The 8,989-nt window shown below is 72.6% G+C and overlaps 2 protein-coding genes across 3 annotated transcripts; one reads left to right on the top strand and one right to left on the bottom strand.

The window, feature by feature from the left end:
* Positions 1 to 318: 318 nt before the first annotated feature.
* On the bottom strand, positions 319 to 3,013 carry ACTG1 (actin gamma 1). 2 transcript variants are annotated; one of them, XM_089318586.1, is made up of 7 exons: positions 2,946 to 3,013; positions 2,463 to 2,591; positions 2,142 to 2,381; positions 2,017 to 2,057; positions 1,458 to 1,896; positions 1,092 to 1,273; positions 319 to 991 (listed from the first exon to the last, which is right to left on the bottom strand). In XM_089318586.1, exons 5-7 carry the CDS (start codon positions 1,891 to 1,893, stop codon positions 848 to 850), a joined length of 762 nt encoding a protein of 253 aa, XP_089174712.1. In that variant the 5' UTR covers positions 1,894 to 1,896; positions 2,017 to 2,057; positions 2,142 to 2,381; positions 2,463 to 2,591; positions 2,946 to 3,013; the 3' UTR covers positions 319 to 847. The 2 variants fall into 2 exon arrangements, with proteins under 2 accessions (XP_089174712.1, XP_069916262.1); XM_070060161.2 differs by lacking the exon at positions 2,017 to 2,057.
* On the top strand, positions 2,584 to 8,504 carry LOC138845981 (uncharacterized). Its single transcript, XM_089318005.1, has 3 exons — positions 2,584 to 2,800; positions 2,907 to 3,395; positions 7,727 to 8,504. Exons 1-3 carry the CDS (start codon positions 2,584 to 2,586, stop codon positions 8,365 to 8,367), a joined length of 1,347 nt encoding a protein of 448 aa, XP_089174131.1. The 3' UTR covers positions 8,368 to 8,504.
* The last annotated feature ends 485 nt before the right edge of the window (positions 8,505 to 8,989 follow it).

Here is an 8,989-nt window from a genome sequence, read left to right as displayed (position 1 = left end):
TCCCAGTGCCCAGGCACACCCTCAGCCCACTGTGCCTCCCCAAGCCCTGCCGGGGCTCCCTGCCCTCACCCTGAGCAGGGGGGCAGGGTAGGGGCCTGGAACCCACTGGGCCCCTCTGAGCCCAGGGTGGCTGTGGCTGTGGGCACACAGCCCGGCTCCTCCCAGGCCCAGCAGCCCACACCCTCCTGATACTGGAGCTCCTTCCACAGCAGCCCAGAGAGGGCCTTAGGGCCCTACCTGCAAGGGGGCACCTGCCACCCCCAGCCACCTCAACCCCGGCCCAGCCCGGCCCAGCCCAGCCCGACTCGGAGCCAGCCAGTGACTCAGCACTTTTATTTCTCCATACACGAGTGTCGCGGGGCCTGATGTTCAACTGTAGAAAACCAGGATCTGTCATCTCCTAGAGAATCCAGAGTTGTGTACAAAAACCTTACATAAATTAAAGGAGGAATAAATTTACAGGCGTAAATGCAGACCGTTTCCAACTCAAGGCGGGGGCAGCCCGCGGCGCTCCGGCAGAAAACCAGCTGGGAAAAGAAACGGGGTCCCCGCGGCGCGGACCCCACCCGCTGGCGGCGGAAGTGACAGCGGCTTCAGCCACTCCCGCCGGCCCGGCCCCGCCCCGCCGACCCCCGGGCGCGCAGCCGCAGGCCTGGGGCTGGAAACCGAAGAGCGCACGGGCACTGAACATGGAGGGGGGCGCACGGCCGGGGTCAGCGACAGCCCTGCGCCCGGTGCTGACGGCGGGGCCATTCCAGTATCGCGAGGCTAGCATGAGGTGTGTACATGTGCCGGGGCAAACAACTTCCGGTCAGCTCCGGCGGCGGGCGCGCGGCCCACAGTCCGTCTAGAAGCACTTGCGGTGCACGATGGAGGGGCCCGACTCGTCGTACTCCTGCTTGCTGATCCACATCTGCTGGAAGGTGGAGAGCGAGGCCAGGATGGAGCCGCCGATCCACACCGAGTACTTGCGCTCCGGGGGCGCGATGATCTGCGGGGGCAGGGCTCGGTCAGCACGGCGCGGGGCAGGCCGCGGGGCCCCCGCCCGGCCTCCTCGCGGCCCCGCCCCGCCTCCTCGCGGCCCCGCCCACCTTGATCTTCATGGTGCTGGGCGCCAGCGCCGTGATCTCCTTCTGCATGCGGTCGGCGATGCCGGGGTACATGGTGGTGCCGCCCGACAGCACCGTGTTGGCGTACAGGTCCTTGCGGATGTCCACGTCGCACTTCATGATCGAGTTGAAGGTGGTCTCGTGGATGCCGCACGACTCCATGCCTGGACGGGGGGCGGGGGCTCAGCGCGGCCCAGGGCGCCCCGCCCCCGGCCCCGCCCCGCGAGCCCGCCCCGCCCCCGGCCCGCAGCCCCGCCCCCGGCCCGCAGCCCCGCCCCCGGCCCGCAGCCCCGCCCCCGGCCCCGCCCCTGCCCCGCAGCCCCGCCCCCGGCCCCGCGCCCCGCTCACCCAGGAAGGACGGCTGGAAGAGCGCCTCGGGGCAGCGGAAGCGCTCGTTGCCGATGGTGATGACCTGGCCGTCGGGCAGCTCGTAGCTCTTCTCCAGCGACGAGGACGACGCGGCCGTGGCCATCTCCTGCTCGAAGTCCAGCGCCACGTAGCACAGCTTCTCCTTGATGTCCCGCACGATCTCGCGCTCGGCCGTGGTGGTGAAGCTGTAGCCGCGCTCCGTGAGGATCTTCATGAGGTAGTCGGTCAGGTCGCGGCCGGCCAGGTCCAGGCGCAGGATGGCGTGCGGCAGCGCGTAGCCCTCGTAGATGGGCACCGTGTGCGTGACGCCGTCGCCCGAGTCCATCACGATGCCCGTGGTGCGGCCCGACGCGTACAGCGACAGCACGGCCTGGATGGCCACGTACATGGCCGGCGTGTTGAAGGTCTCGAACATGATCTGCGGGCGACAGGGCGGCTCAGCGCGCGCCCGGCCGCGCCCGCCCCGCGCGCCCCATGCCGCATGCCACGCATGTGATGTGAGAGAGAACAGCACACGGGCAGGCACGCAAACAGAAACCTGGAGCTCCCGGAGGGACCCGCGCGGAGAGGAACAGAGCCCTGGAAACATGAGAGACGCGCGCGGTCAGCGGCGCCGGCGGGCGGCGGGCGGGCGGCCGCGCGCGGCGGGCGGCGGCGGCTCACCTGCGTCATCTTCTCGCGGTTGGCCTTGGGGTTCAGGGGGGCCTCGGTCAGCAGCACCGGGTGCTCCTCGGGCGCCACGCGCAGCTCGTTGTAGAAGGTGTGGTGCCAGATCTTCTCCATGTCGTCCCAGTTGGTCACGATGCCGTGCTCGATCGGGTACTTGAGCGTCAGGATGCCCCGCTTGCTCTGCGCCTCGTCGCCCACGTACGAGTCCTTCTGGCCCATGCCCACCATCACGCCCTGCGGGGACAGGCGTCAGCGCCGCGGCCGCCCCGCCGCCCCGGCCCCCGCGCGGCGCCCCCCGCCCGGGCGGGGCCTCACCTGGTGCCGGGGGCGCCCGACGATGGAGGGGAACACGGCGCGGGGCGCGTCGTCCCCGGCGAAGCCGGCCTTGCACATGCCGGAGCCGTTGTCGATGACCAGCGCGGCGATCTCCTCTTCCATGGCGGTCTGCGCGCAAACGCCCCAGCTCAGCGCGGCCGCGCAGGGGACCCGGCCCGCCCAGCCCCGGCCCCGGCCCGCAGCAACCGTCGGGAACCGGCGGCCCGGCCCCGCGGGGGACCCTCGCCCGCCCAGCCCCGGCCCGCAGCAACCGTCGGGAACCGGCGGCCCGGCCCCGCGGGGGACCCTCGCCCGCCCAGCCCCGGCCCGCAGCAACCGTCGGGAACCGGCGGCCCGGCCCCGCGGGGCACCCTCGCCCGCCCCTCCCGGCGGCGCCCCGCCCCCCCCCCCCCGGCCGCTCTTTGTTCCTGGGTTGGGGCGCAGCCCTGCCGCAGCCCCGCGGCGTCGGGCCCGGCCGCTTACCGGCGGCGGAGCAGGCGGCGGAGCGGCGAAGAAACGCGCAGCGCGGGCCGGCGGCGGCGAGTGAGACCGAGCGCGGCCTCCCCCGCCGCTATTTAAGCGGGCGCGGGGCGCGCGCGCGGGCGGGGGCGCGCGCGGCCCCAGAACATGTCCATATATGGCGATCTTTCCGAACGCCGGGCGCCCATTGGCCCGCGCCGCCGGGACACGTGGGGCCCCGGCCCGCCCCACCCCCCGCCCGCGCCGCCGCCAACCGCCCCGCCCGCGCCGCCCCCGCGCGCCCGGGACTCCGCGCGGGCCTGCGGCGGGCACGGCCAGGGCGCCCTCCGGGGGTCGCCGGGGGAGCCGCACGTCTGCCCGCCCCGGCCCCGCCCCGGGACTGCCGCGCGGCGGGGGAGGGCCCGGCTGCGCCCCGAAACTGCCAGGCCCCGGGCGGGTCGCGGCCCGACCCGGGTGAGTCCCGCCGCCCGCGCGGCTGCGGGGGCTTTGCTCGCCGGGTCGCCGGGGCCAGGCTGGGGGAGGGGCGGGCGGGGGTCGGGAGGAGCCGCCCCCCTAGAGCCACCGCCCTCCGCAGTTAGGGGCGCCGGCCCGGGGCTCCCTGGTGCCCGGCCTTTGTCTCCTGCTAGAGACCTGTGGGTGCACTGGGGAAACTGAGGCAGGAAGGTGTGCTCCCCACTCTGCCGGTCCTGGGGCGCGGGCGCAGAGCCCCTGCAGGCCCCCCCGCCGCGGTGGGCTCTGCGGGCCCCGGAAGCGCCCCTCCCCCAGGAGCCGGTCTCCTGGCTGCACCTGCCACCCCAGAGCCTGGCCACGCCCGGATGGGACCCGGAACTCTGGTGTAGACGCTCGGGGTTGCTCAGGAGGAAACAGGCGGCTGAGACGGGTCCCCGGGCACCTAGCGTGACCCCGGCGGGCGAGGACGGGGGGCGGGACTCGGCGCCCCGCAAGGTCAGCCCCTGACCCGCCCGTGGGATGACAGGTCAGAGGGCACGGGCTAGAGCGCCCCCGACGCCGAGGCCTTGGAGGCGGGGTCCCCAGTCGCGGGAAACCCCAGCTGCCCCGCGTCTGTGGACCGAACCCCCGGAGGTGCCGTCCACTTGGTGGGGTCCCCCGATGCGGTGCCACGCCCCGAGGGAGGGGGCGAGGCGGGTGGCGTGTCCCCCCACGGCCGCCTCCTCGGACCCGCCTTTGTCTGAGCTCCGGGCCGACCCCCCGCCCCGGCCCCTCCACCTGCAGCCCGGGGGCGGTGCCGGCGGGACGCGCGGGGTCGCGGGCGCAGGGGCGGGGCCGGCGCGGACTGCAGCCTGCGTGGGGCGGGGCGGGCCGGGCCGGCGCGGCGCGGCGGGGGTCAAGGTGCGGCCAGGTGCTCGGGCGCAGGGCGGCGGCGCGCGGCCTTATTTGGCGATGTCTGCGGCGCGGCGGCCCGGGCCGCGCGTCCTCGCCTTGAGTCACGGCCGAGGGGGCGGAAGTCGCGGCCGGGGGGCGCTCGGCGCGGCGCCTTATTTAGTCAAGGAGTCCGCCGATTGGTCCGCGGGGCGGGGGGCGGGGAGGGGGAGCGGGCGGTGGGAGCGGGGAGCCCCCCGGGACGGCCCGGCTCTCGCCCAAGGTCACGCCCGGGGCCGGTGACGCACGGCAGCCCCCTCCCTCCCGGAGCTGCAGCGGGAGGAGGGCGCCGGCGGGGAGGGGGCTGCCCTGGGGGGCGTGGCCCGGCCTTGCGGGAATGGAGCGGGCCCCGAGAAACGGGGGTTCCCCTAACCCCCGTCCGCGGCTCCCCAGCGCGCACTGCACCCGTCTGCAGCCGCGGGCAGGGGCGACCCAGGCCAGCCCGGCCCCTACGGCCCCCTCTGGGGGGACCTGCCTGGGTTCCTCCGCTCAGGGTCACCTCCAAACCCGGAACAGCCCCAGCCCACCCCCACCTGTCTCCCTGGCCTCCGCTGGTCACCCCGGGCCAGGAAGGGGCAGGAGCGGGGCCGCACCTCTGCAGCCCCCCAGTTAGGACGCGGCGCACTGACCGCCGTCTTTCTGTACGTCCAAGGCCCTGATGAGGAAGCCAACGTGGCTGCTCCCGTGCTGTCCCGTTGGTAAAACCGTCCAGGGCCCCGCACGCGCCCACGGGGGCCAGGCCGCCCTGTGGGCAGGGGATGGCAGCTGGAGCTTTGGCTCCAGTCACAGCTCTGCTCCGTCTGTCTCCGTCTGCACAGGAGGAGGGGTCTCCCGGGGCCCGCCCCCCCCCATGAAGGGGGTGTCCCTGTCGGGCTCTGGGCTCTGCAGGGGTCGCCCAGCTCCCCGCCTGGAGGAGGCCCAGGGTCAGTGCTGCCGCACAGGTGTGGCAGCAGGCGGGTGACGACCCGGGGGCCAGGGCCCAGCCTTGGAGGTGGGGGGTGCAGCTCCTCACACAGGCTTTGGGGTTGGGTGCATGGAGACGCCCAGGCCTACCCCTGCTGCACCAGGACTTCGGGGGACGGAACTCACACTGGAGCTGGGCCCGGCCCCTGCGTGTCCTGTCTCGGGGCTCGGGCTGGGGCCCACCTGCAGGCGCCAGCAGTGGCCCCCGAGCTCCCCCCAGGCCTCCCCTGCCCGCCGCGTTCATCTTCCCTGATGAGGAGCAGTCTGGGGGACTGGCGTCCCGCCACGCCTCTTCACCCTCGGCCGCGCAGCGTGGCTACCCTGCTGGTGGCGAAGATGGCTCGAGGGACCTGGGCTCCTGCCTCCGGGGGGAGACCAGCATGAGTCCCTGGCTCCTGGCTCCCCGCCCAGCCCTGGCTGTTGCGGCCATTTGGGAAGTGAACCAGCAGATGGAAGACCCCTGTCTCTGGTGGCTCGCGGTTTCAAATAAACCTTACCAAAAAAAAGCCCACTCTGTGCCTCTGCGTGCCAGGCCTGGTGCTGGAGTGGGCAGCCGGCTGCGGCGTCAGCGTCCACAGGCACCCCCAGGCCCAGCTGGGTCCCCAGCTCGGGCGGCCCCAGGGCCACCCCCGGCCTGCACAGTCCAGGCCTGACCTCTGCTCCCTGCCCAACCCCATCCCCGTCTCACAAACCGATCCTGGCTACCACATGGCCGCCCGCGGCCTCGGGCTGGACCCTGAGCCCATGGCTGTCCGGCCTCACTGCCAGCCCCAAGCCCTCTGCCCGCACGCCGCGGCCCGTCTGTCCTCTGCCCTTGGCGTCCTCGGCCGCCGGCCGCCGGACAGGCATCCCCACCCTACGCCCCAGCAGCTTCGCGCGTGAAGCCGGTGACCCCGTGCCTGGCGCAGCGCCTCCTTGTGGTCAGCAGACCCCAGCACAGGCGACAGAGACGGAGTGGCTGAAAGGGCGGGGGAGAGACCCCCGCCCTGACTGCGACAGGCGAAGGGGCGTGGCTCCAGGGCCCGGCCCGGCCCAGGGTCTCCCCGCCCGCTGAGCTGGTTGGGATTCTCCCACTGTGCCCCAGCGCCGGGGGACGGGGGTCCGGGAGGAAGGCGCCTGGCGCGGCCTGCCTGGGACGCAGCAAAGCTGGGCTAGGTCAGGTGTGCCCAGTCCAGGGACGGAGGACCCGGGAGGAGGCCGGCGCCCTGTCTTCCGGGCCACAGGTGGCCTGCGCGGAGGGGAGGGGGCGCGTCACGGCTGGACGCCCCCTGCTTCGGCCCGGAGTCCCCACAGCTCGGACCCGCTCCGGCTTTGCCCTGCGCCCTATGGGGTCCGCGCCGGTGTCTCCCGGAGACGCGGGTTCCCCAGCTGGGAAACCACAGGGACCTGGGGCGCCCCGACCCCCCGGGAGGCCGCCTTGGTCCGGACCCAGCGGGAAGCCTGGCGCCGGGAGGTGGCGCCCCTGGCGAGGGCCGTGCGGAGAGCCCGGAGCCACGCGCCGCTGCCGTTCCCAGGTGGGCCGCCAGGCGGGTCCCGCGCCGCGGGGGACCCCCGCGGCCAGGGCGGAGCCGGGCGCTCCCGGCCGCTGAGTCACCGCCACCCTCCGGAGCGCGGCCGAGCGGGGCAGGGCTGCGGGAGGAGTAGCCGGTGACCTCAGTGCTGACGCACGGGGACGCTGGGATCCGGCTCAGCCCGCACCCACGGCAGGGGAGCCGGGGCGTGCAGGGCCGCGGCCGTCGCGGACCCAGGCGGGAGCGCCGCGCTGCACCTGCCGCGCGTGGGCGGATGGTGCGGGAGCCGGCCGCAGGCCTCGGGTGCAGCCGGGCAGTTTCAGCGGCTCGCAGGGCACCGGGGTGGCCACCCTTGGCCGGCAGGGTGGTTCTGGGGCGCCAGGCCCGGCTGGCGGGGACCCGGGGCCGCCCGCTGCCCCCGCAGCCCCTTGCGCTCGCGGGCGTGGTTCTTACTGTTCGCAGGAGTTCGCTTTCCTCTTTCTTATCCTCTTTCTCCTGTGTGCCCTCTAGGTCGCTCCGTTAGTACTCTTATGTTCCCTTATCTCTGAACCCTTCAACTTCTGGGGTCTGACCTGGGCTTCTAGCCCGCCGGTGGAGCCCCTTTTAGTTTGGACGCTTCACACCCTGGCTTGGACACTGCCGCACCTGTCGTGTCTTTGTCGTGCGTTTCCGAGCTGTCTGGAGCTGGGTCCCGGCGCTGTTCCTGGTTCAGTGTGCTGTCCTAAGAGGAAGGACCTTGCCAGGCAGAACCGGGGCCGGCGCTGGTACCGCAGAGCTGGGAGCCACGTGGTTCCAGTCCTGGCTCCTGAGCCGGCTCCCTGCTCTGGGCACCCTGACAGCTGCAGCCTGGCCTCGCTCTGATTCGGGGAGTGAGCGGGCAAATGGGAGAGCTTCTGCCATTCAGGTAAAATCAGTGGATTTTTTTTTAAGACATAGTGGGAGCGGGTAAAGCTGCCTCCTGCAGCGCCGGCATCCCATGTGGGCACCGGTTCAAGTCCCAGCTGCTCCACTTCCGATCCAGCTCTCTGCTTATGGCCTGGGAAAGCGGTAGAAGATGGCCCAAGTCCCTGGGCCCCTCACCCAAGTGGGAGACCCCGGAAGAAGCTCCTGGCTCCTGGCTCCGGATCAGCCCAGCTCCAGCCGTTGCGGCCATCAGGAGAGTGAACCAGCGGATGGAAGACCTCTCTCTCTTTCTCTGTCTCCTCCTCTCTCTCTGTAACTCTGTCTTTCAGATAAATAAAATAAACCTTGAAAAAAAAAAAAAAAAGACGGGGGCAGGCCAGACGGGAGAGCTGGGGAGGGTGCCCGGGGACGCTGCACCCCACATCAGAGCGCCGGTTCCAGTCCCGGCTCCTCTTCCGACCCAGCTCCCTGCTGATGCACCTGGGGAAAAGCAGGTGGTGGCTAAGTGGCTCCTGGCTTCAGCCTGGGCAGCCCGGCCCGCAGCCGTCTGGGGTGAACCAGGGATTCACGGGTCTCCCTCTGCCTTTGAACTAAACGAACCTCCACAGAACCACGGTGGTTGGAAAGGGCAGGGACCGACAGCACTGCCCCGCCTGCAGCCGTGGTGACCCCGTCGGGGCCCCCACACCCTGGTCTGATGCAGGGACAGGGACCTGCGCTCTGCTCCCCAAGGCCCCTCCCTGTCCTCTGCGCAGGGCAGGGCGGCCCTGTCCCCGTGGGAACCGCCTGGCTCCCCACAGTGACAGGTGCTGCCGGGGGCGGAGTCAGCCTATGACTGACACGTGGAGGGGGCAGGTGCAGGGCTGCACCGGGGGCCACCTGCACGCCGAGGGCCCGTGGCAGCTCACGCGGCTCCAGTGTCTCCTGCTTGTGGCCGTGGCCCTGGCCGTGTCACCGTGAGCCCCGTGCAGCCTGGCCCTGGCTGTCCTGGTGTTGGAGGACGGCCCCATGACCCCCGGCACCTGGGTTAGCCGAGAACTCCTGAGCTCTGGGAGGACTTTGGGTCTTGCTGGGCCCAGGGTTCTCAGGCAGGGTCTGGAGGCCTCTGCAAGCCCCCTTCTCGCCTTCTGGCCTCAGCAAGGGGCTTCCGCGCCCCTCCCCCACCAGGCACAGCCCCTGCCTCGGCTGTCACGTCACGAGACAAAAGCTAGGGGCCTGCAGGGCCCTGTGTCCCAGAGGGGGCCACGGGCCACGCGTCCGGGAGCCACCGCGTTCTGAGGGGCGTGGGGC

Source organism: Oryctolagus cuniculus, chromosome 17, assembly GCF_051225735.1.
Source record: "Oryctolagus cuniculus isolate XC-2025 breed Fujian yellow rabbit chromosome 17, ASM5122573v1, whole genome shotgun sequence".
In the NCBI taxonomy this organism is placed as follows: Eukaryota; Metazoa; Chordata; class Mammalia; order Lagomorpha; family Leporidae; genus Oryctolagus; species Oryctolagus cuniculus.
The sequence above is the reverse complement of the archived record's forward strand: the minus strand, read 5'-3'. Positions and strand labels throughout refer to the sequence as shown.